Genomic DNA, 26283 nt, shown 5'->3' on the forward strand with positions numbered 1-26283 from the left:
TTCGCCAGTAAATCGTGTTTCCTTCCTACCAGCACAATGCTATCTCTCATCAGCCGAACAAGGTAAGGCAGGAAAACTTGCTTTTCATGTTGCAAAAGTGGTGGAAAGATGTAGTCCGCCTCCGGAGAATTAAATTTCGCGAAGGAAGTCATAGCTCACTTGATTGAGTCCGCAGTATACAGCTGTCATGCGACTATCCAATCCGAGCGAGATTGCTTGTGTTCAACCTTATAAGGATGGGGTCATATGTAGAAGTTCACGCAAGTGAGGAAAGATCTCTGATTGCTATATTCTTGGGAGAGGCAAGAAACGATTTCTTTACATATGGCTAAAGCAGCAAACGACTTCCGGTTTTTAACAAAGTATCCTCTGGGTAACCAAAGAACATCCTTTTGAAGGCGAGCTAAAGAGAAAAGGCGAACCATCTCTCCTTAGGGTTGAGCGCTGAGTGCGCCCCCAATGAAAAATGTTCGACTTCGCCGAGGTGTGAAATATGGTTATCTGTAGTATTAGATTAGAAGCATAAAAAAATTCATCAAGCTACCTGGCTGCCTCCGGATCGAAAAGCCTCCAAACAGATCGATCTTGGGATAGACGGAAGACACGTCTTCAGTGTTTTAAACGAGCGTACGCTCCGGGGTCCTAGCACTGACTCGGTCAACTATCTTGTTGCAGGCAAGATACGCACCCCGCTCTGTGCATCAAAAAACGCAGATCAACAAACACAAGGAAGGTTCGGCGTCGAGAAGCTGGAATCATAACACACAGCCAAACTGTTTTTTACTCGACATGCACTCCTGCTCTCTGAGCGCACTCATCACCAACTCGGTATATCGAACTGCTGGACGGCATTTCAAGCGTTTACGTACAGCTGCAAACGCAACCAATGGTTTTCCATGAGGATCGTCGTGTCGCAGCGGAGAGAAACCATAGGCCGAAATACGCGAGTACGAAGAGCTTGATAAGCTGGCCGACAGGGGTAATCCTCGAAAAATCTATGGAAAAATGCGGCGGCTTACAGAAGGTTTCAAGACCGGATCACACTCTTGTAGAACCCAAGGAGGTGATCTAGAAACCGATGCCCAGAGCATACTAAAATTATAAAGGGAACACTTCTCCAACCTGCTGAATGGCAGTGAAAGCATAACGCCAGGAGGAGGCGAACCCGATTCCCCAATCGATGACGATGGAGCAGACGTTCCATTACCCGACCATGAAGAAGTTCGAAAAGCACTTACCCACTTGAAGAACAAAGCGTTGTTGGCCCCCCAGGATTGAAAAGTTGGACTATGAACTAAACAAGTTCAAGTTCTACGTCTCCCTCAACCACCAGACGGAATTTCTATGTGGTTGTTGTTATCGTAGGGAGAGAATTCTCCGGGTCCGTTCCGGTTAAGTAGACCCGACTGTCGTGTGAAGGAAGTGATTTTCTATCACCTCGTACGCTGATGATTGTACGATAATTACGTCGGATAATGGAATCGATGGTATATACTCAAATGTAAACCTAAGTTTTTCCCCACAAAATCCAGAGCGACCATACTCACTCTGCACTCCGGACTATAACGGGATGCCTCTGATGGAACGTCTACATAGTGAGGCCCGTATACTTTCAGTTAAGGAACATAATGAACTCCCCCGTCAGCAGTTTCTGCTAAGGTGTTTTCCTGCTTGAAGCGGACCCTCCTCCTAGGAACATCAAAAGGTATTTCCCTAACAACGTCGACGACATTAGACAGTACGTTGGCCAGGGGTCGAATCGTTACATCCGTGAACGTATCACTCGTCACGTAAAAGCCTGTATTTCGTATTATGACAATACGTGATCGTAACGCTTCTATCGTAGTCTGGCATGATGACATACGTGAACGAGTATATCAAACTACCAATCGTAATAGACAAATTTATGGAGATGTGAGCAAAATTTTTTTAAATTTTCAAGTGTTTTATAATTTTTAGTAATAAAGAACATCAACAAGAAACCAATGAATGGAATATCTCATTAAAAATTAAAAAAAAATTTATATGAACAAAATTTTTGTATTTCAGTTGACAATAAAAATAAAATTATTTACAAGATTAAGGACATACACATTTTTGAATTAAATTTATTGAAGAATACTTTATTTGATCTCTTATCGTTTGGTCGATTGCGGTGAAGTGGTTCGCTACGCCGGTGTCCATTTATTGTGTGTGATAAGAACTGCAACTTTTAGGGTCGTAACTTATTGTCAATTTTATGCAGATGTTATGTAATGCCTCACAAACGTTAGCAAATCTTACACTTTTGGGGGGTGATACCCTCTTCTCTTGCCATATCCTAAAAGCCTCATCGTATTTTTAAGATTCCAATGCTTTGTTCAACGATACATCTATAAGGAAAATTTTGTTAATGAGGATTCATAATTTTTTTTATACCTACGCTATTGCTACGATCTCTTAGATATCTCCGCACTATTTTTTTATGCCCATCACTTTCACTAGAGCTCAAATTAAAAAACAATGTTGGATTCATTTTGATATTTAATTAGCTTTTTTAAGTTTTGACAGTTCTACATCTATTGTGACCTAAAAATACGATCCAAAGCAATGTGGAATTTAAAAACTATTGCGAATTGAAAATATATTACGATCCGTTTGCTATCGTGTCATAATGCCAATCACCGCATACGATTGACGTATCACGTGATTTTCTTTCGTCTGTTTGCCGATCCGTGCACGGATGTAACGATTCGACCCCAGGCTTCGGACGCTGCGAACTTATACACGCATTGCCATTCACATTGGAGCCATACACATCTTCACCGACCGCATGTCAAACCACCGCGTATTGCAGACGACGAACTCGAGTTGCCGCAAGGACCGAGTGACTCTTGCGCACCTTTGTTCTGGATACTTCTTCCTATGGTCCGATCCCGTCGAAACAGCACGTTTCCTGGGCCTACCGTTGCATGACCTCGATGTCTACTTATCTGAACCTTACCAGCCTAACGAGGACCTAGATAACCGTCCCAGCAGCAACAAGTGAGATTTATATGTGGGGGACAAAGAATCCTTGTGTGAATGCAATTTCTTTCATTCTTTCTTGGCGCCTATACTGCCCGCTATCAAGTGTTAGAAATTTGAAGTGTTTGAACGAGTTCTATGCCTGTGTGTATGTGAGTAATATTTCGCAAACTGGTTAGGCTGCTGGTAAAATTTTTTATTTGTATCATAAAGTGAAATACTTACGGGTGTTCTTATTGTAATTGTTTGCCGTCATCTAATTTAGTTATATTTTTTACACTTTATAAACTACAATCGTTTTGAAATCTAAATTATTCATTTACAATAATTGAGATACTATTTCATACGCATATGGTGTAATATTTATAATTATGACAGAACGCTATATTAGACTTTTTATTTACTACCAATTGATATTAAAAACGTTTTACTTCCGACAATTTCAAAATTAAATCTAAATTCATATAGAATATACTTTCTGCTTATTTAGTGTCACCAAGCCATCTAATAAAAAATATTATTTAACATGTTTCCTAAGTTATACACAACTTTAAACATAATATTTCCACCCTGTGACATTAGTTGCTCACTGGTGCTGAGGAATGTTGTATATTTCTCTCGAAATCTTCTAGACATAACGCTTGATTCATATTCAGGAGCGGAAGTTTTCCAGCAGATGCTTGAGCAAGTAACTCGGGCGAAAACCACTGCGCCAATTGATTACTCGTGGGAGACAAACCACCATCACGCTGATAATTTATTATGCTGGCGGCAGCAGTTGTAGCAGTAGCAGCAGCGTTATTTATCATACCATTACTATCATTGGCAAGTGACGTCTGCATACAAACTGCAAGAAAATGAAATCTTTAAGTTATAAATTACATAGATAAAACAATTACTAAACGAACTATTTCGATTGGTTGTATCAATTGAATGTTGTTGGTGCAACTGTTGTTGTAGGTGGAATTGTTGTTGATGTCTTTGCAACGCTAGAATACGTTGTTGTTGTTGATATAACTGTTGCTGATGTTGAACATGAGGAATTAAGTTAGTGTGGTTTGGTGCTTGTTGTGACACCAACGCGTGTTGCGAAAATGGTGGCGTGGACTGGCTTAAAACATGTTGAGGGGTCTGGTTGTTTTTCAAACGGTTTTGTTGCACTTGTTGAAAATCTAACTTATTAAACATCATTTGATTTAGCTGCGGTATTTGTGGGTGATTGCCAGATTGTGGTGGTAAAGGAGCTTTTAAAATTGGTCGCCCTGTGTAAATTAAAAAAATATATATTAGGTCGTGTGTTAGGTATGTTTGAAAATTTCACTAGATTTTTTTTGTTTGTTTGTTGTTGTTGTTGTTTTTTTAACGGAAATTCAATCCCCGTTGGGATGGTAAATGTCATTTGTGTTGTCGTCGATGTCATCTAACGGTAGGCCCAAGAAACGTGCTGTTTCGACGGGGTCGGACCAAAGGCAGGAGGATGTTAAATGGGTGGGGTTTATGGGGCATGCAAAGAGGTGGTCAGTATCATGCGGAGACTCGTTGCATGCAGGACATACGTCGGGTATGTCAGGGTCTATTCTGGATAAGTAGGAGTTTAACCTGCTACAGTATCCAGAACGTAGTTGCGCAAGGGTCACACGCGTTTCTCGCGGCAGCTGGAGCTCTTCGTCTGCGATGGGTGGTGGTTTGACTCCAAGAACGCCATTCACGGAAAGGGAGTCGGTGAAGGTGTTGATGGCTCCGCTGTGAATGGCGGTCAGTACCTTTCTAAAGTTAGTTGCGTCCGAAGTCCGGTCGGCGTACTGTACGACGTCGTCGACGTAATCCAGGAATGACCTTTTGATGATCCTAGGAGGCGGTTCCGCTCCAAGCAGATGACTGCAGGGGTGATTTCTGTGAAAGCATCCCAGCAGGAACTGCTGCCCGACGCCAATATCGTGCAGTCATCAGCGTACGAGGTTATGGCAACTCCTTCTGGTGGTTGTGGGAGTTCCGAGATGTAGAAGTTAAACAGTAATGGGGAGAAGACACCACCCTGCGGAACCCCCTGTTTAATTCTTCTCAGTTTAGATGTTTTATCTCGAAATAGTACGGATGACTGGCGACCGCTCAGATAGTTCATGGTCCACCGCTTTAGCCCTGGAGGGAGCGTAGTTGTTTCGATGTCCTGCAGTAGCGTTGTGTGATTGACCGTGTCAAAAGCTTTTGACAGGTCCAACGCTACGAGGATCGTTCTTTCGCAGGGTGGTTTCTGGTTGAGGCCACGAACTATCTGGTCGTTTATGACGCTAAGTGCTGTGGTGGTGCTGTGCACTTTTCGGAATCCATGCTGGTGGCTGGCTAGGCTCATGTGGTGAGTGAAGGTCGGGAGTAGCAAGGCCTCAAGTGTCTTCACTACTGGGGAGAGGAGAGTTATCGGTCGATAAGATTCCCCTTTGTTGGCGGGTTTCCCAGGTTGCAGTAGTGGGACCACTCTTCCGACTTTCCACACATCGGGTATTTGAAGAGTGGTCAGCGACAGATTGAGGACCTTGGTGAGATATCCTATGGCCAATGGATTTAGATGATTTTGCTTTTTTGAGGGCACCCTGAACCTCCTCATCGGTGAAAGTAAGTGGCGCGCCTTCGTTTGGCATTTTGCGCAGCCGTCGGTTAACACATCGTTTAGCTTTGTCTACCGAAGGGTGCAGTGTGAATTGCCGGCTAAAATAGCTCGCGCACTTCTTCGGGTCCGAAGAGGCATGACCATTGAATTGAACTTCAACTCGGTCGTCATGTCTCTTCGGGTTAGACACAGCTTTGACAGTAGCCCAAAGCTTACTCACTCCGGTGGAGAGGTTACAGGACTTCAGGTGCTCTATCCATTTCGTTCGCTTATGTTGGTTTACCATTCGCCGAATCTCCAAATTGAGATCCCTTATTCGGGGATCCCCGGGATCGGCATGGCGTAAGGTGTCGCGCTCATTAGCTAAAACGGTTGCTTCGGCTGGGAAATTGGGGCGGATTTCCGCGATTCTTCCAGCCGGGATGAAGCGAGCGGTAGCTGCCCAAAGCGATTCCCCAATCGATGACGATGGAGCAGACGTTCCATTGCCCGACCATGAAGAAGTTCGAATAGCAATTACCTGCCTGAAGAACAACAAAGCGGCGGGAGCCGATGGATTGCCGGCCGAGCTATTCAAACACGGCGGCGAAGAACTGAGAAGGAGCATGCTTCAGCTTCTTTGTAAAATATGGTCGCACAAAAGCATGCCCAACGATTGGAATTAAAGTGTGCTCTGCCCAATCCACACAAAGGGAGACCCCACACTCTGCGCCAACTACCGTGGGATAAGCCTGCTCAACATCGCATATAAGGTTCTATCAAGCATATTGTGTGAAAGATTAAAGCCCACCGTCAACGAACTGATTGAATCTTATCAGTGTGGCTTTAGACCTGGCAAATCAACAACCGACCAGATATTCACCATGAGCCAAATCTTGGAAAAGACCCGTGAAAAAAAAATCGACAAACACCACCTCTTCGTCCATTTCAAAGCTGCTTTCGACGTTGAGCAACACCAAAAGCTCCGTCAGGATCGCGAAGGACCTGTCCAAGCCGTTCGATACCAAACGAGGTTTCAGACAAGGCGACTCCCTATCGCGCGACTTCTTCAATCTGCTGCTGGAGAAAATAATTCGAGCTGCAGAACTTAATCGAGCAGGTACAATCTTTTATAAGAGTACACAGCTGCTGGCGTATGCCGATGATAATGATGTCATCTGCCTTAACACCCGCACCGTTAGTTCTGCTTTCTCCAGACTGGACAAGGAAGCACAGAAAATGGGTCTGGCAGTGAACGAGGGCAAGACGAAATATCTCCTGTCATCAAACAAACAGTCGTCGCACTCGCGACTTGGTACTCACGTCACTGTTGACAGTAATAACTTTGAAATCGTAGATAATTTCGTCTATCTTGGAACCAGTGTAAAACACCACCAACAATGTCAGCCTGGAAACTCAATGCAGGATAACTCTTGCCAACAAGTGCTACTTCGGACTGAGTAGGCAATTGAAAAGTAAAGTCTTCTCTCAACGAACAAAAACAAACTCTATACGTCGCTCATAATTCCCGTCCTGCTATATGGTGCAGCGGCTTGGACAATGACATCAACTGATGTTTCGCGAGAAAAGTTCTGCGAAAGATTTATGGTTCTTTGCGCATTGGCCACGGCGAATGTCGCATTTGATGGAACGATGAGCTGTTCGAGATATACGACGACATTGCCATAGTTCAGCGAATTAAAAGACAGCGGCTACCCCGGCTAGGTCATGTTGTCCGGATGGACGAAAACACTGCAGCTCTGAAAGTATTCGATGCAGTACCCGCCGGGGGAAGCAGAGGAAGACCTCCACTCCGTTGGAAGGACCAAGTGGAGAAGGACCTGACGCTTGGAATATCCAATTGGCGCCACGTAGCGAAAAGATGAAACGACTGGCGCGCTGTTGTTAACTCGGCTATAATCGCGTAAGCGGTGTCTACGCCAATTAAGAAGAAGAGGTATCTAACAGTTATTGATAGGAAACATGCGTATACAAAACAAAATAATAGGGGCAATGGAGATTATAGATGTAAATCTAATTTAAGTATAATAAATTAGAAATATTCTCTGAAATTTTCAATAAAATAAGACAGATTTTTTCGATTTATTCGATAATTAGAAAAAATACTCGGACGTTTTGGAACATTCACAGTAGCTATAGCTTTAAATAAATTGAGTGTAAAACTTCAATGCGTTTTTCTAAAAACTATGTTTTTAAACTGGTAACAACTGTTAATTGTACATTTTGACGCAGAGCCATTTAGCTTTAGTGCCACTATAAGAAGTCACAAACATACAAATGAAATTAATTGAAGCGTTTCTCAAAAAGTTTCAATCTGGCACTAAAATATCTATTAATGAAACTAATTTTTTGGCGGATTGATTTAGTTGAATTTCGAAGTATTAGTCACAGTCACCCCGCGGAGCTTAAATTGGAACTGGATCAAAAGACATCACTTTTAAAATTAATTTTTTTGTTTACAATTTTCTGTCGAATGAAGTGGAAACCTCTCAACCATTACTTATGTTTTACATTTAAAAAATAAAATAAGTTACTAGCAAAACCAAAGAGAAAAAAACTTAGTTTCTATTTACTGTAGTGTTTACACTTTTTTTCGATGCTCTAATTTTTTGTAATAAAATTCTACATTTTTTTTTTTGTCAGAAGCTCCTGATGAACTCGCTTTAGCAAAGATAGTTTATGGTTGTACCGAAAAATTTGGCAGGCAGGCCCGTGGAAAAAGTGACACTTTTGAGAGAAAAAATCTGGTTAATTGAGTAAATATAAGATTAATGCAACCAATTTTATGGTTGCTGTCAAAATGTTTTTTTATGGGTCTGACACATTTGTAAACAGCTGATATGCTTACCCATCGGTTTAATAGCAGTGATACTTTGATTTACTAAATGTAGTGGCCATTTTATTTGTGCCATTGAGTTGCGTAAAGGTTGGACCGCTTGCTGCTGAGGTGTTTGGTTTAAGGATTGTGGCGGCAACGAATTATTGTTACTCATTTGCTGTTGTTGTTGCTGTGTGTTATTCCCACCAAGTATCATCCGTGGTAGAGTGGACGTGGGCTGTTGCATTTGATGTTGGTTGTTGGTTGGATTTATAAATGTATTTTGTGCCATGGCTTTATTTTGCTGCTGTAGTACAGAGTTTAACATGTTATGATGTAGAGTTGTTGGATTTGAGTTCGAATTATCTTTTTCAGCAGTCATCTTACGCAACACCGATGTTGGTGTAAAAGCCAAAGGCGTAGGCGAATTAATATGTCGGGTTGGTTGAGCTTGCTGTTGTGTTCCTGCAGTTTGCTGTTGCATGTTACTTGAAATTTGCATTTGCTGAATATTCTTTTGTTGCGTATCTACTTCATTTAATCCTAACCTATTATTTGACTGTAGATGATTTTCTTGGCGTCGTCTAATTGAATCCTGTTGTTCCTCTATTTTTTTCTTTAGCGTAGCATTTTGCATGATGGCGTGTGTGTGAAATTGCATTTCTCGTTGGCACGGAATAGCTTGGTGATTTGAAGCCTGATGTGGCAGAAGTGAAATTCGTTCTCTTTGTCCTGGAACCATGACATTCTGAATTTGCTGCAAAATCTGCTGTTGCTGTGGCGGTTGGATCGGTGAATTACTGGGGCCTTGGTGGAGGATTGATCCAATAAGTCCACAGTTCTGTTGATTGTGTGGAACATTGCTGTGCAATGTTGCCATCGTAGATGCGTCACGGAGAACTGTAGTAATTGCTTCTTTTATAGACGGTGACGTATTCGGGTTATTAAGTTGCTGTTCCAAAAAATTTATTGACACTACACCACGTTGTATACCTTGAAACAAATTCTGTTCCATACGCTTTTGAGGATGATTCCCAAACAATACAGTTAGTGGAATTGGCTGCGGCTGCGACTGAGACATAATATTACTTTCTTCATTGCTTTGATGCTGCTGATGATATCCCTGTGAAAGCAAAATCTTTTTCAGCTCATCATTTTTAACAATTATTTGTTGTGAGAGATTTGGAGCAGCTCCTGTTTGCATAATATTAAGCGGAGGCATCGGGTCAGATCGATGTTGTGGCGATATCAAAACATTTGACTGCAGATTGTGTGGTAGTACATGCTGTTGTGTTTGGTTATGCTGCTGCTGTAGCTGTTTATTTCCTGTTCCTAGTTGTTCAAGTACCTTTTTAAATGCTTCAATTTCCCCAGCTTGAGGGTGTTCTGAGATTAACTGCGCATTTGCAATTGAAGGAATCATACTAAGCACTCTTTCCTCATCTTTTTTGTTAGGCATATCGACATGGTGTGTCGCCGGTAAAACTTCATTTGTTGTATTCATGACACCCATACGCGCTTCCAGTTCCTCTACACTCGTGATAGCGGTAACTACACAATGAAGTTAAGAAGAGCATAAAAGAATTAAAAGCAATGTTTCTCTTACAAGAACTGTACTTAAGGGGTTAAGTGTACTTAGAATTTTCGAAAAATCGTTCTTTTTCGTGCAATGTATAATATCTCATACATATACAGCCATGGACATATAAATAGCACACATCTGAATCCCATATTAATTCTAATTTCTTTAATCCTAAAGTAGTTGAACAGTGAAAATTTGGTATGTATCTATTTGTCACCAGTATGAGGCTCATTTCCCTACACAAAATTACTGTATATTTTCTATTAAATTTTGTACGCGACAATTTTATTGCGTATAGTGTTGATTTGAGGTGGACACATAAATAGCACATTTTTAAGTTCGTAGTTTTTTTTTAATTTTGTGTGAGGTTCTCGTATGTTTTTAATTTAATTTTGCGAATATATAATTATTTCATCAATATTTCATTCAAATGAGAAAGAGAAAACATTCCACGCCGGAAAATAGAGTCCTTATGTCTAATGTGAGCAAAAAACGAAAAGATCCTGCCAAAATTGCTGAAAAAATACATTACTCTCCAAAAATGTTATAAAATGCTCTTTATGCAACAAAACATACCCATCTTGTGTCAATAAAAAGATACCAAGAAAACTAAGACCACGTAAAACTGATAATAGTGTTGACAAAAACATAGTACGGAAGAGCAAAGCGGATCCGTTTAAGCCAGCCAGAGAAATTATGATCGAAGTTAATTACGAATATGGTGTGGTCATGTCCAGAAAGCTTGTAGGAAGACGACTAAACGCATCTCATCTCTTTGGACAAATTACCAGTAAGAAACCACGCCTGTCAAAACGCCACATCAAAATTCGACTGGCATTTGGAAAGGCCCACAGAGACAAACCAGCATAATTTTGGAAGAACGTGTTTTTGATCGACAAAACCAAGATAAATAGGAAGGTTTCAGTTGAAAAAACATTTGTACGTCGTCCACAAGGTTAATCCCTAAAACCTAGGTATACCAAAAAAAACCATTAAGCAAGGCGGTGGAAGTATCATAGTCGGGGGCGTGTTTTCATGGCATGACATCGCGCCAATTGTTCGAATAAATGGTAAAATGGACCAGTTTTAGTATTTGGATATACTGAAAAATAAAATGGATCCATTTGCATTTCAATCCATGCTCATAAACTGGACATTTATGCAAGACAATGATCCGAAGCACACCGCAAAGGTAGTTAAGCATGATCTCGGCAATAAAAAATGTAAAATATATGAGTCCCCTGTGCAAAACCAGATCTGAAACCAATAGAAAATTTATGTAATGATATCAAGTTCAAAATAGCAAGCAAAAAATTCAAAAATTTTGATGATTTATGGGCTGGAATTGAGAAGCCTTGGTATTCAATCCCAAAGGAACGATGTCAAGAACTGGTGGACAGCATGCAGCAAAGATGTGAGTGGGTGATTAAAAATGATGGATATAGTACAAAATACTAACGAAATGAACAATTTTACAATTTTTTTAAATAATTTTTAAACATTTTTGTACCCTTTTTTAAACCACTTTTCAGATTGTGCTATATATGTGTCCCAGCTTTCATATAGGATATTGATGTTTTTGTCTTTTTTTGGCGATAATAAAATATTTATTGTTTTAGAGTTTTAGTAATATTAAAGTGAATAATTTTTAATATAAAACGCATGCTTTCTTAAATCCGTAAATGATAAACTTAAGGAATAAATAAATGTTTTCTTATTTGATGACCAAGTGTGCTATTTATGTGTCCATAGCGTATATAAATAATTGGAGTTGGAAAGCAAATTGAGCCTGGAACTTGAAATGTGTCTTCTCAGAACTTTGTTTTTGACCTGGTGAATGCCACAGCTCGAAATATATTTTAATGATTTTTACTACTTGAAAAATTGAAAATCTATTGCCTGATCAAAGGCCTTCTTTATTTGCGATTTTTTTATAAAATGTTGATTTTACACGAAAAAATATGGAAATAAAATTCCTGAGGCCGCCACTTTATTAATTAAAAAAGAATTAATTTCTTCAATTAACTACTTATAAAACTGATTTTTTGCCCGATTGATTTAGGTGAATATCCAATGATTGGTGATGGTCATCGCAAGGAGCTTCGTTTGAAACTAGATCAACACAAACAAATATTACTTTTAAAATTGTTCAGGGGTGTTCCAGAATCCAATAGTTGTCGGAGTCGGAATTGAAACGGATAAAATAAATGTAGTATATGTCATGATTTCAGATATTACAGGTTTAACGTTCCAAATAGAAACTGTATCGCTTTTTGGTATCACAGAAATAGTTTCCGTTAGTTTGATCGGTTTTTTCATCAGAAACAAAGCAAAAAGATGACAGAATAACAATAAAAAATGTCATAATTATTGAGTTTATGGAAAAATATCTAGATATTTTAAGAGGATTTCCAAAACGTTAGAAACGCAATTTAGCACCCAAATGCGTCTTTATTCAGTCGATGTTATATACAGTTACGAACAATAAAATAGAATCATCCTTAGTATTAATTTTTTAATTAGTATTAATTTAATATAAAATAATATGAATGTGATTTAAATTCAACTAAAATAAGTTTTTATTATTTACTTCATGTCAAGTGCTATCAGTTACAGTAAAAATATTTACAAAAAAAAATAATTCATAAATATTGCGATAACAAAAGTAAAATAAAAATTTAAAAAATTCGGAGAACAAATCAAAATAATATCTTACAATAAAAAAATAAATTTTTACAGAAACCAGCCTTTAGGAAAAATGTGCCAAAGAGACTTTCCTACAAGTCGTCTTCTTACCATTCTTGAATAAATTTGTGCACCTAATTCTTGTTGAATGGCTGCAACGATTCTAAACGGATCGCACAGTGACAATCTTGCAATATATTGATCGAATTCCGCAGTCTTTTTTTGTGGTCTCAAGCTTTTTTTTTGAAAATTTTAAGGCACTAAACTCACATTTTTGAAGCATATTCGATATGTTTGCAATTTCTATTTACGTGTGATCCTTCTTTCGCAAATTTTCCTTCCTCCCTACTCCTCCCTGATTTGCTAGAAAAATAATTCTACATAAATACATATGTACATATTTTATACAAATATTCATTACACAGATCTAATAAAGTTAATATAAGCAGAATCAATATTTTTTGTTTATGAAATTACTTCGCTATTGATTCTATTATTTTTTCATTATACACAAAGCACGCTATTTACACTTTTAAAATTACAGTTAACTGTTAAACTCGCCAATCCTTTCTTTTTTTTAAGTACAAATGAATACATTTGTTATTACACAAAAAAGTTACTACATAAATGAAAATGTTCAAAAAAATTATACCGTTGTTTCAAAACAAATGCTCTGATTCCATTTTATTGTCCGTTACTGTAAATCTGTAGAGTAAGAATGTATACCAACATACAAGTTAATGTAAGCTAAATTTCTCATGCGATTCGCCTGGTGCATCAAGCGGATTTCGTGATCACTTAAAAGCTTCCTTTTATTGTTTTCGTTGACATTTTTCAATACAATAGAACTCATCAAAAACTTAAATATAATTGTTTCCAAATTTAGTTATTTGCAAGTTTTATCACATAAGTAAACATATATATAGGGTTGTGCGCTGGGTTTAAGACCCGCCACGTAAAAAGCGCACCCAATGAAAGTTTACCAACTGCCTCGGATGAGAGATCCCTCTTTTGATGACCACCATGGCAAACGAAATAAGAACTACGATTTGAGGGCATGCACCTGGAATGTTCGGTTCCCTAATTGGGAAGGTGCCACTGCCCAGCTGGTTGATGTTCTCCAAAATATCGCCGATTTGCGACCGCGCCCCGACGGAAAAAAAGAACGATGTGACTAAAGAAGCCTTCTATGAGCGCTTGGAGCGCACCTATGAGAACTGCACCCGTCACGATGTCAAAATCGTGCTTGGCGACTTTAACGCCACGGTGGAGAAAGAAGGTATCTTTAGCGCAACAGTCGGTAAATTCAACATCCACGAGGAAACATCTCCAAATGGGTTGAGGCTGATTGACTTCGCCGGGGCCCGAAATATGGTTATCTGTAGTACTAGATTCCAGCATAAGAAGATTCATCAAGCTACCTGGCTGTCTCCGGATCGAAAAACTACCAACCAGATCGATCATGTAGTGATAGACGGAAGACACGTCTCCAGTGCTTTAGATGTGCGTGCGCTCCGAGGCCCTAACATCGACTCGGACCACTATCTTGTTGCAGCTAAGATTCGCACCCCCCTCTGTGCAGCAAAAAACGCACGCCAACAAACACAAGGAAGGTTCGACGTCGAAAAGCTGCAATCACAACAGACTGCCGAACGATTTTCTACTCGGCTTGCACTCCTGCTCTCTGAGAGCACTCGTCAACAACTCGGTATAAGGGAACTGTGGGACGGAATTTCAAACTCCTTACGTGCAGCTGCAACCGAAACCATTGGTTTTCGGAAAGTGCAAAAGAACAGCTGGTACGACGAGGAGTGCCGTGTCGCAGCGGAGAGAAAACAGGCTGCCTACCTCGCAACGTTACGATCGACCACTACACGTGCGGGATGGGATAGATACCGAGAGTTGAAGAGGGAAGCGAGACGCATTTGTAGACAGAAGAAGAATGAGGCTGAAATGCGTGAGTACGAAGAGCTTGATAAGCTGGCCGACAGGGTAATGCTCGAAAATTCTACGAAAAAATGCGGCGACTTACGGAAGGTTTCAAGACCGGGGCGTACTCTTGTAGAACCCCCAAAGGTGATCTAGTCACTGATGCCCAAAGCATACTTAAATTATGGAGGGAACACTTCTCCAGCCTGCTGAATGGCAGTGAACGCACAACACCAGGAGAAGGAGAACCCGATTCCCCAATCGATGACGATGGAGCAGACGTTCCATTACCCGACCATGAAGAAGTTCGAATAGCAATTGCCCGCCTGAAGAACAACAAAGCGGCAGGGGCCGACATTGCCGGCCGAGCTATTCAAACACGGCGGCGAAGAACTGATAAGGTGCATGCATCAGCTTCTTTGTAAAATATGGTCGGACGAAAGCATGCCCAACGATTGGAATTTAAGTGTGCTATGCCCAATCCATAAAACAGGAGACCCTACAATCTGCGCCAACTACCGTGAAATAAGCCTCCTCAACATCGCGTATAAGGTTCTATCGAGCGTATTGTGTGAAAGATTAAGGCCCACCGTCAACAAACTGATTGGACCTTATCAGTGTGGCTTTAGATCTGACAAATCAACAACCGACCAGATATTCACCATGCGCCAAATCTTGGAAAAGACCCGTGAAAGAAGAGTCGACACACACCACCTCTTCGTCGATTTCAAAGCTGCTTTCGACAGCTCGAAAAGAAGCTGCCTTTATGCCGCGATGTCTGAATTTGGTATCCCCGCAAAACTAATACGGCTGTGCAAACTAACGTTGAGCAACACCAAAAGTTCCGTCAGGATCGCGAAGGACCTCTCCGAGCCGTTCGATACCAAACGAGGTTTCAGACAAGGCGACTCCATATCATGCGACTTCTTCAATCTGCTGCTGGAGAAAATAATTCGAGCTGCAGAACTTAATCAAGCGGGTACAATCTTTTATAAGAGTGTCCAGCTGCTGGCGTATGCCGATGATATTGATATCATCGGCCTCAATACCCGCGCCGTTAGTTCTGCTTTCTCCAGACTGGACAAAGAGCGAAAGCAAATAGGTCTGGCAGAGAACGAGGGCAAGACGAAACAACCCCTGTCATCAAACAGTCGTCGCACTCGCGACTTGGCTCTCACGTCACTGTTGACAGTCATAACTTTGAAGTTGTAAATAGTTTCGTATATTTGGGAACCAGCGTAAACACCACCAGCAATGTCAGCCTGGAAATCCATCACAGGATAACTCTTGGAAACAGGTGCTACTTCGGCTTGAGTAGGCAATTGAAAAGTAAGGTCCCCTCTCGACGAACAAAAACCAAACTCTATATATCGCTCATAATTCCCGTCCTGCTGATGAGTCGACGTTGAGAGTTTTCGGGAGAAAAGTTCGGCGAAAGATTTATGGTCCTTTGTGCACTGACCACGGTGAATATCGCATTCGATGGAGCGATGAGCTATATGAGATATATGTACGACGACATTGACATAGTTCAGAGAATTAAAAGGAGGCGGCTACGCTGGCTAGGTCATGTTGTCCGAATGGACGAAAACACTCCAGCTATGAAGGTATTTGAAGCAGTACCCGCCGGGGGAAGCTGAGGAAGAGGAAGACTCCGTTCCCACGACAGTCGGGTCTTCGTAAAGAAGAAGAAAAGAAGAAATAATAATAGGAATCGAATATTGGTTTGCAATTCTGACAACGACGCATTTCTCTACTGAATTCCACAATATCCTTGATAAATTTTTATTCAAATTGCTTTCAAAACAAGTCGACATCTTTTTTAATACATAGTTAATTTGCCAATTTTTGACTATACTTAACCCCTTAATATTGTCAAACAACAAACATGTACCTTTTTGCGTTATAACAGAATCCGGTAAAGCTGGCAGTTTGTTAAGAAATTCCATCAGAGTATTACTTTCATTTTTGGTGTCACTTTCAATGAAATCCATAGCTGTATTGTTTGCATTGCAATTTCCGAATTGTCCATCATTACCTACAGTTTTATTAGCGAACCAACGGCTAAATCGAGAGCTACCTATTACTTCATTCTCATTATTGGAATTGTCTCCACACATTAACGAGTGTTTAAGGGGATCAAGATTAGGATTTAGGAAGACATCAAAATTGAACTCTGAGTCTCTGGAAGTGTTTGACTTTTTTGAAATTTCTTCAGTTTCGAGCATAAAATCTGGAAGTGTCGCATCAAAAGTTTCATTGCTTCGTCCTAATCGTTTAGCGTTCTTTTTGCTGTCACCATTGCCTTTTAACACTTTACTTCCCTCTTCCTCACGGAGAGAATCTATGTTTTCAAAAGAAATTATATTGTTGCCGGATGGCAAAGTGCCTGGTGATAAAGTTACGGTTTTATTGTCAACATTCTCGTGATCTAATAATAGATGTAATTGCTCTTTTGACTTCGTGCTAGACAAATTCAAAGTACTGCTCTCGCGAGATGATGAACTTTCACTTATTTTTCGCGACGAATTTGGAAAATGTGTACGCTTAGTGCTACCAATACCTTCGTTAGAGCTTTCATTGTATTGGTCGTCAATTTCTTCGAATCCACGCAATTCAATTGTATCATGTTGAGATGTTGGACCACTACTGAACCATTCAGGCTCTTCATTCCTATCATGATATTTCTGGTTCCGTCTATTACGATTATGAGATATAGAATGCTGATTTGAAGAAGACTCAGCAGCATATATATCTCGTCTAGTACCACCACCATGAGCATTTGGTGTCTGAGCATTGCTTACGTATTCATATTTATCTCGGACATTGTCATTGTCACCACCGCCACGCCGTTCCAAATGTCGTCGGTCTGAGTATCCATTTCCAACCGAAGTTCGCTCTGAATACCGCCCCCCACCTCGAGCCTGACTTAAATGATTTGGCGCTAATATTTCTTTATCTTGAATTGGGGCAGAGCTTAAGTTTTGGCCTTTATCTCTGTCTTGAGAAGCACGATAATCCCAGTTTACGTCGCGGTGTAGCAGACGGCCGCTGCCGATTCTACGTTCTTGAGCGATGCCACCGTTATTGTGGCTATATCTACATAAGCCTAAAGATATGGGTGATGATAGTCGTCTACTGTCAGAATGAAGTTCTTGTTCTTTGTCTCGCTCGCGGTCTTGCTCTGTAAGAGAGAAAAATATTACGTTCAGAAATCAAGGGTTACAGAATAACTCACAGCACTCATTTTTAGAAAACTTTAGAATACCGTCCCATTATTTCGGAAATAAACTGGGTATGGTCGAATAGAGGAGGTTCCACAGATCAAGAATATATATAGCAGGAAACCAATAGTTTTCGAGATATTTGCACTACCATTATTTGAATTACGTTTTTTTTGGATTTAAAATTAATTTTACACTCACATTTTTCATTTTTATTTTCACTAACACTTCATTAAATCGTTTGTACACAAATTTTTTTTTTGCATTATATAGTGCAAAAATAGTTTTAATTCAATGTTATTGAATCTGGAGAACCTCCTCTATCCGACCATTCCCATTTTATTTCCGAAATCCTAGGTCAGTATTCTAAAGCCGACCTTTAAATTTATTATGGAAATAAGTCATTATTTAAAAATTTTTATTGAAAGCAATTACTAATACAAAGTTGCCAAGAAAATGTATTATATGAAGTCGCAAGTGAAAAACTTATAGTTACTACAAGTAACGAAGGAAAAAAGTAGGGAACATTTTTGCACACAAATATTTTAGCAAATTGGTGAAAGAAACGACGCATATTGCAGTGGGTGAGAGCGCTATATAATTTACTTTGGCAGAGTGTTTTGCATACGAGTTCCGCAAATGAGTTCCAGCCATACCAAAAGAAGCTGTTGGAAAAATAATGTATGATTCGTCTTATGACAATAGTCTTCATGTCTTTTTAATATTATTAATCAAACACGCTATTCACTGTGGCTACAACCCGGAGACGGGTTTCGGGGAAACTTTAGTATACCATCCCATGATTTCAGGGTGGGATGGTTGGATAGGGCTGATGCTCCAGATTAAGAATATATACAGTTATTGCCGCCGCAAACTTATAGTTTTCGAGATAATTGCATTTAAAGTTGAAAATTTTGCAAATTTTATATAGCAATTTCTCGATTTCTAGTAATTATTTCTTTCATATTATGCACTTTTTATACACTTACACTTCACTACATTGTTTCTACATATTTATTTTTCAGTAATTATTTAGATATTTGCTTAAAATAAGCATTTTATATTCTACACAAATTTCATTATTCATGATAATAAGTATTGCCATAATTACACATTTATCAAACAAATAAAAATGAATATGAAAACTTAATCGCAGGAAACAAATACCTTCTGAAATAAATTTTCCATTGTAATAAAAAAAGTTTTAAGGCTTATAAGTAGGTTTAAATGCATCTAATAATTGTACAAAAGGATCATAATGATTATTTGCAATATTTTTCCTCCAAATAAATTCAAAAATTAAATTGGAAAAATCATCACCATTATTATAAGTCTTTAATAAAAAATCGTTTAATTACGCGCCACTGGGGCTTGATGCGTTGAGTGTGGGTCCCGTCCTCTGCGACGAACGGATTATCGGGGTCGCTGTGATTAACCCGTCGGTGCTCATACCCGTGGCTGGACAGACAATCGTACGCCTTCCAGCAATCAGTACATATAATGCTCCCTTTTGTCACGTGCTTCTCTATCAAAGGTATGAGCACCTCAGCAGACCTGACATTGCCGGGACATACCACCAGCCTAAGGTCGTCACTCCCATCTTCAACCATCCCAAGAACCCAGTGGCCTTCGACTCTCCGCCCTAAAATAAGAAAAGATATATTAATTACATAAAAAAAAATTATGTTTTTATTTTATTACCTTTATTGTATTTCCCCTTTCCAAATTTGCTTTCATCTATTTGAACAGTTTTACTAGGGCCACCAATTTTACCTACCGCTACCCGATGGTCAACCTGGTATAATACTACGGCTTCGCGGCAGTAATTATACCAGTCACATATAGTAGCGCTAGATAAAACTGGTTCTCTGATAAAACTGTTCTTCCTCACTTCAGCATGCGACCAATGAGATGCATACGCATACAATAGATAAAATGTTTGAGGAAGTGGAATTTTCGCGTTATCGAACCAGGTATCGCTCGATCATGCCAATGCAGTTCGGTTCCGACAACCACCTCTCCGGCATAGGAACGCCCCAACAGTGCTACTTTTATTTAATGGCAGCGTCATTGGCACTTTATGCGTAGACACATTTTAGATTTTAAAATCAATCCTTGCTCTTCCGCAAAGAAAATACATTTTTCTTTACTATAAAATGTTTAGATTATTTTTACAATATTCCACATTGATTTAACTTCCGACGCTTTAAGCACATTGGTTCGCTTTACGACACCTCGGCTGGTTGACGCTCCGACACATATCTATTTAAGTGCCTTAACTTATATTTTTATCAATTTAAAACTTATATTACTTACCTGATGAATTTGCACTCATTTCTTTAAATACACCTTAACTTTTAATAATTATATATTTATAAATTATAAATTTTATATACTTTAAATTTGTATCCTGGACACAGGCATAAACGCGGAATTGATAAATGTGAAGATAATGACAAAACGGAAGCGCTTCAAAAAAAAACTAACCCTGGCCGATCCAACACCGGGGAAAACATAAATTTATTCGCGTTCCACCTCTTTCCGCATTGGCGGCCTTCGGCCGCGCTTGAAAAGAAATAACCTTGTCTGATCCAACACCGGGGTGTGTCAGGTTTTATTTTAAGTAAAACTCCTTTTTGCATTGGCGGCCTTCGGCCGCGCTTCTAAAAAAAAAATAATCCTGGCCGATCCAACAACGGGGTGTCAGCTTTTTTTGAGTAAAACTCCTTTTAGGCGTCGGCGGTCTGCCCGATCAAAAATCATGATATATTATGTATTTGGGGTATAATCCTATTTTTTATTCATTTTTATTCGTTTGGTAAATGGGGAAGAATTTAGTATACCATCCCAGGATTTCGGGAATAAAATGGGTATGGTCGGATAGAGGAGATTCTCCAGATCACGAATATATATGGTTATAGCCGCAGGAAGCTTATAGTTTTCGAGTTATTCGCGTTTTAAGTTGAAAATTTGCAATATTTTAATTACATATTTCCGATATATATAAAATTAATTTTGCACTTATATTTTTCACTTTTATATACGCTAACACATCACTTATTCATTTGCACACACATTTATTTTATATAATATAGTGCAAAAATAGCTTTTAATAAACATTTAAATTGTTGTTGAATTTGATTATTTAAGAATAACAAATGAATTACAAACTGTCATATAATCAGTGTTACCTTATCACCATCATTTGTATAATAACTAAATGAAATAAAGGGAACAGATTATACCCCAAATACGAAAATCAACAACCTATAAAAAACAATATCCCTGGTCGGTCCAACACCAGGGTGTATCAGAATTTTTTCGCGTTGAACTCCTTTTTGCGTGGGCGGCCTTCGGCCGCGCTTCACAAAAATAACCCTCGTCGGTCCAACACAGGGGTGTATCAAATTTTTTTCGCGTAGAACTTCTTTTTGCGCGATGAACTCTTTTTTGCGTTGGCGGCCATCGGCCGCGCTTCAAAAAAGTAACCCTGGTCGGTCCAACACCGGGGTGTATCAAATTTTTTTCGCCTAGAACTCCTTTTTGCGTGGACGGCTTCAAAAAAATAACCCTAGTCGGTCCAACACCGGGGTGTATCAAATTTTTTTCAAAAAAAAATAACCCTGGTCGGTCCAACACCGGGTATATACATTTTTTTTCTCCCGTAGAACTCATTTTTACATTAGCAGCCACTTAAATTTTTTATATTTTTTTTTAATGTTTATCAACGATTATGTTTCCTGTATTTAGGGTATAATATTTCTATATATTTTTTTTTTATTTTAGTTTGTAAAATATTTTACTATAGTAACACTGATTATTTGACACATTTATTTTTACAAATGATGTCGATAACGTAACACTAATTATATGACAGTTTGTAATTCATTTGTTATTCTTAAATAATCAAATTCAACAACAATTTAAATGTTTATTAAAAGCTATTTTTGCACTATATTATATAAAATAAATGTGTGCAAATGAATAAGTGATGTGTTAGCGTATATAAAAGTGAAAAATATAAGTGCAAAATTAATTTTATATACCGAAAATATGTAATTAAAATATTGCAAATTTTCAACTTAAAACGCGAATAACTCGAAAACTATAAGCTTCCTGCGGCTATAACCATATATATTCGTGATCTGGAGAATCTCCTCTATCCGACCATACTCATTTTATTCCCGAAATCCTGGGATGGTATACTAAAGCCGAACCTTCGTGTAAAATATAAAATGCTTATTTTAAGCAAATAACTAAATAATTACCGTAAAATAAATATGTAGAAACAATGAAGTGAAATGTAAAAGCATAAAAAGTGCATACTATAAAATAAATAATTACTAGAAATCGAGAAATTGCAATATAAAACTTGCAAAATTTTCAACTTTAAATGCAAACATCTCGAAAACTATAAGTTTGCTGGCGCAAGAACTATATATATTCTTAATCTGGAGCATCAGCCCTATCCAACCATACCACTTATAACTCTGAAATCGTGGGTATACTAAAGCCGACCCTATTTCGGATTTAAAAAAAGTACACAATATTTTTAAAAAATTTAATTTGAGTTTGTTGCATACCTAAAAGTTTTCTCTGAGGTGATATAAATATGTTGGGGTCATCTCCAGTGATCGGACCGCCGCTACTTCCGCGTTGAAGATAATCGTATAATTGATCCTTGTTTCGTTGGCGCATATTCCCGTTATTTCCACCGGAAATATTACTGTAAAATAAACCATCTTTAACCTCTGTTGGCGTTTGCGAACGGGTATCGACAGGAGAATTGGGACCATAAGAGGAATTTCCACTGCTCGACAAATTTTGTGATCCCACAATAGCAGCATTACTAGAAGGTGCAGAAGAAGCAGCAATACGTCTTTTAGCAAACGCTGGCATAAGATGAGATGAAGAAATGCTGCGATGATCTATGTACGTCTTATGAAGATTGTGATAAGAAGTATTATGTTGCGAAGAATTCGAAATGTTTAATGTAGTTTCACGACTTCCAGGAGAACGTTGTGCCCGTACATTCATATTCCCCGATGATAATTGTGCTGCATGATTAGCGACATATGCGTTGCTAGATACTGCGGTTCCTTCGTTATTGGAACCTGCACTATTTTGGAGACCGTTGCCACTGGCATTAAACTTCCAAACACCAAGCGATTGCAATTCAGCTCTTAGGTCATATTCAGGACGGCGACGGGAATTTGTTTCGTTGCGAAGATCGAAGAGTTTCGATCTACTATAACGCATTATATTATCACAGTTAGAAGCTGTGGTGTTACTAATATCGCAAATGGCGTCCGGTAACTGGTAATAATATAGTTTAAGCGGACTTTGACATTTAATAGTCATGTCCAACGCCGGAACCGGTGAAGTATTCATCACCAAATATTATTCAATCCAAATATGAATAAAATTCGTCGCCAACTTATTGAATTATGATACTTCTTAACAAATGTGTAAATTTTAAATTGATTATTTTAAATTATTATATAGTTCTAAACAGAGCATTATTTAACCGCTTGTAAAACTTGTATATTCACACAATATTTGAAGTTGTTCTTTGTTATAGTAATTTCTTGCTTGTATAAATCATTATATTACACTATTACCTCTTGATTTTACAGATGAAATTAAGTACTCTTTTACTATTAATGTCAATCTCTTTGGCTAAAGATAACGTTAAAAAAATCACGTCAATGTTCGTAAGAAAGCAAATTAATGCAGATGTTTGATAATTTCTAACAGGAGTTAATTTTCTAATTCATGCTTGAAGATTTAGCATAAATCGAAAATTGGCAGAGAAATAAAATTTTTTTTAATGCTTCAGGTAAAATGCTACAAATGTATACTGATGTTTTTAAATAACTTTTCGTTACTCACAAAGCCAAAAGTAAAAGCTATGCACGAAATAAAAAAAAGAGTAATGCACCACCTTGCTAGTTCCCTAAAGTACTCAAACTAATATTGCCATCTCTACCAAATATGTGTATGAGAGCAATATTAAACATCGACAATATGTACAAAAACTATGCAACTTCGTATTAAATTTATATTTGGAGATTGATTTTTTAAGAAATAATAAGCAATCCTTTTGAAAAACTAGATGCTAAATTGGCTTTCATATCGTTTATTACAAAATCTGGGGAAACATTCAATAATAAAAATTTTAATATAAGTAAAAGTTCTTTACAATTACAAATTTCAATATGGGTTGGCAATACTAAATGTGGCAAATACAATGGCCGAGTCGGATCAACTTGCTAATAACTTTTAAATTTTTTTTACCATTATAGTACTGTTTGCACGCGTTACTTAATGTGTATCAGTACAACTTATTGAGCACCTACTATTACAAAGCATAGAAAAACTACACTACAAGTTTGAATTTTTTTCTCTTTAGTTTCACGCCATAATGAATTCTGGCTAAGTTTTGTATAATTATTCACATTGGCATTCAATATAAGGAAGTATTTATTCAAAATTCAGAAAGCCGTTTGTTACACATAAATTAACCACAAAATTTGTATAAAGAAAGCAACACTTGAACAAAAGAGAAAAACAAATCGAACGCAGAGGCTCACGTCATGGATGCTCTGTTTTTATTGATAGACCTTGGCTTATACATATTATATATCCTACTGTCATAGAAATCGCAGTACAGAACTGCCATTTCAAAATTTTCCGATATGTGTGTATTGTTCACAATGTTCTTGATAAATGTTTTCACGCACTTTTGATTTTATACTATGCTCACAAAAAGATTATCTTGATATATGTATGTATATTTTGGCTGGGATTTAGAATAGCATCCCCGGATTTCGGGAATAAAATGGGTATCACTGGAAAGGTGACGTTCTCCAGATCACGAAAATATATATACATAGTTGCCGCTGACTTATAGTTTTAAAGATATTTGCATTTAAAGTTGAAAAATTGACAACTTTTACATTGATAATTTGTATATTGTGAGTAACCTTTTCACTTACATATATTATGCACTTTTCACTTACTAGCACTTCACTATAACGTTTCTGTATATTAATTTTTTTAATATTTGTTGTAAATATTGTTTGTTATTGTTAATCTACAGAAACGTTATAGTGAAGTGCTAGTAAGCGAAAAGTGCATAAAATAAGTGAAAAAGTTACCACAATATACAAATTATCAATGTAAAAGTTGTCAATTTTTCAAATTTAAATGCAAATATCTTTAAAACTACAAGTCAGCGGTCACCTTTCCACTGATACCCATTTTATCCCCGAAATCCGGGGATGCTATTCTAAATTTTACCCTATATTTTCATAACATTTTTTGTCTTTCTTAATAAATCGTCCAAATACTGCAATTCAAAGGTTTGCTCGAAATGATCTGTTGAAACTTCATTAGATAAATATGTATATCATCATCAGGAAACTTAGGAAGAGGCAAAAACTTTGCAGCATTGTACGAGTACTGTAATATATGGCCGGCACAATTCCGATTTCTTTGGCGCCGCGATTTGAAGGCACTGTTGGAAAAAGGAAGTCCTTCTGATTAAAAAATATATAGTGTTATAGGTACCGCAAACCCTTAGTTTACGTGATATTCGACCTTAAAAATTCAAAAATTCCCAAAATTCGAACATTTCAAGAAGCTATTTCACCACATTAAACACACTTTACTCACATTTTTCACTTCAAGACGAAATGGAGCGCTACCACGTGATAATAAGGAAATTCGCCGAAATTCCTTTTTTCCCAAAAATTCCTCCATTCATGCATATGGATATCTTCTTCATTTAGTTTAAGAAACAAATAAGTAATATTATATAGTAATATTATATAATAATATCATATAATAATATTATATATATTGTCACCTAAAATACAAAACAACGTTTTATCAAAAATAAATGGAAATCGCTGACAGATATAATAACCAAAATTTAACCATTTTATAAAGAAAACGAAATTTTGTTTCAATATGACTGCATGATAACCAAAAAATATAACAACTATATAACGAAAACTCAATATATTTTTTTATTTTTAACGCAGAAAGGAGTACTATGCGAAAGTACTTCAGTCACCCCGGGTATTCGCTCGACCAAGGTTATTTTTTGAGAGCGCGGCCGAAGGACGCAAACGCAGAAAGGAGTACTACGCGGAAGCATTTCTGTCACCCCGATATGATATAAATATTATAATATTATCATCGAGTTTTAGTTATTTGTGTTTATTAAATATAAATCACATATTATACATATACATATGTATGTAGAAAGTATTTCTTATTATAGTTAATATAGAAAAATGAATCACGCGAAAAACAAACAAAGAAAAATCGTAAAAAATCTTACATAAGTATTTGCTGTTTAAGATGTGGCAACGCTCGTTTTCCTCATAATTGTAAACAATCTAACCTTTTCAACGATGAAAACGAA

The 26283-nt window shown here is 37.9% G+C and overlaps 1 protein-coding gene and 1 long non-coding RNA gene across 2 annotated transcripts; one reads left to right on the forward strand and one right to left on the reverse strand.

The window, feature by feature from the left end:
* Positions 1 to 3181: 3181 nt before the first annotated feature.
* LOC120779909 (eukaryotic translation initiation factor 4E transporter) lies at positions 3182 to 23305 on the reverse strand. The gene is made up of 5 exons (XM_040112254.1): positions 22433 to 23305; positions 16520 to 17809; positions 8460 to 9980; positions 3915 to 4268; positions 3182 to 3853 (listed from the first exon to the last, which is right to left on the reverse strand). Exons 1-5 carry the CDS (start codon positions 23238 to 23240, stop codon positions 3585 to 3587), a joined length of 4242 nt encoding a protein of 1413 aa, XP_039968188.1. The 5' UTR covers positions 23241 to 23305; the 3' UTR covers positions 3182 to 3584.
* Positions 23306 to 24969: 1664 nt separating this feature from the next.
* LOC120779910 lies at positions 24970 to 25936 on the forward strand. Its single transcript, XR_005705757.1, has 3 exons — positions 24970 to 25213; positions 25271 to 25417; positions 25898 to 25936. It is a non-coding gene; the product is annotated as an uncharacterized LOC120779910 (long non-coding RNA).
* Positions 25937 to 26283: the final 347 nt, after the last annotated feature.

Source organism: Bactrocera tryoni, unplaced genomic scaffold, assembly GCF_016617805.1.
Source record: "Bactrocera tryoni isolate S06 unplaced genomic scaffold, CSIRO_BtryS06_freeze2 scaffold_11, whole genome shotgun sequence".
In the NCBI taxonomy this organism is placed as follows: domain Eukaryota; kingdom Metazoa; phylum Arthropoda; class Insecta; order Diptera; family Tephritidae; genus Bactrocera; species Bactrocera tryoni.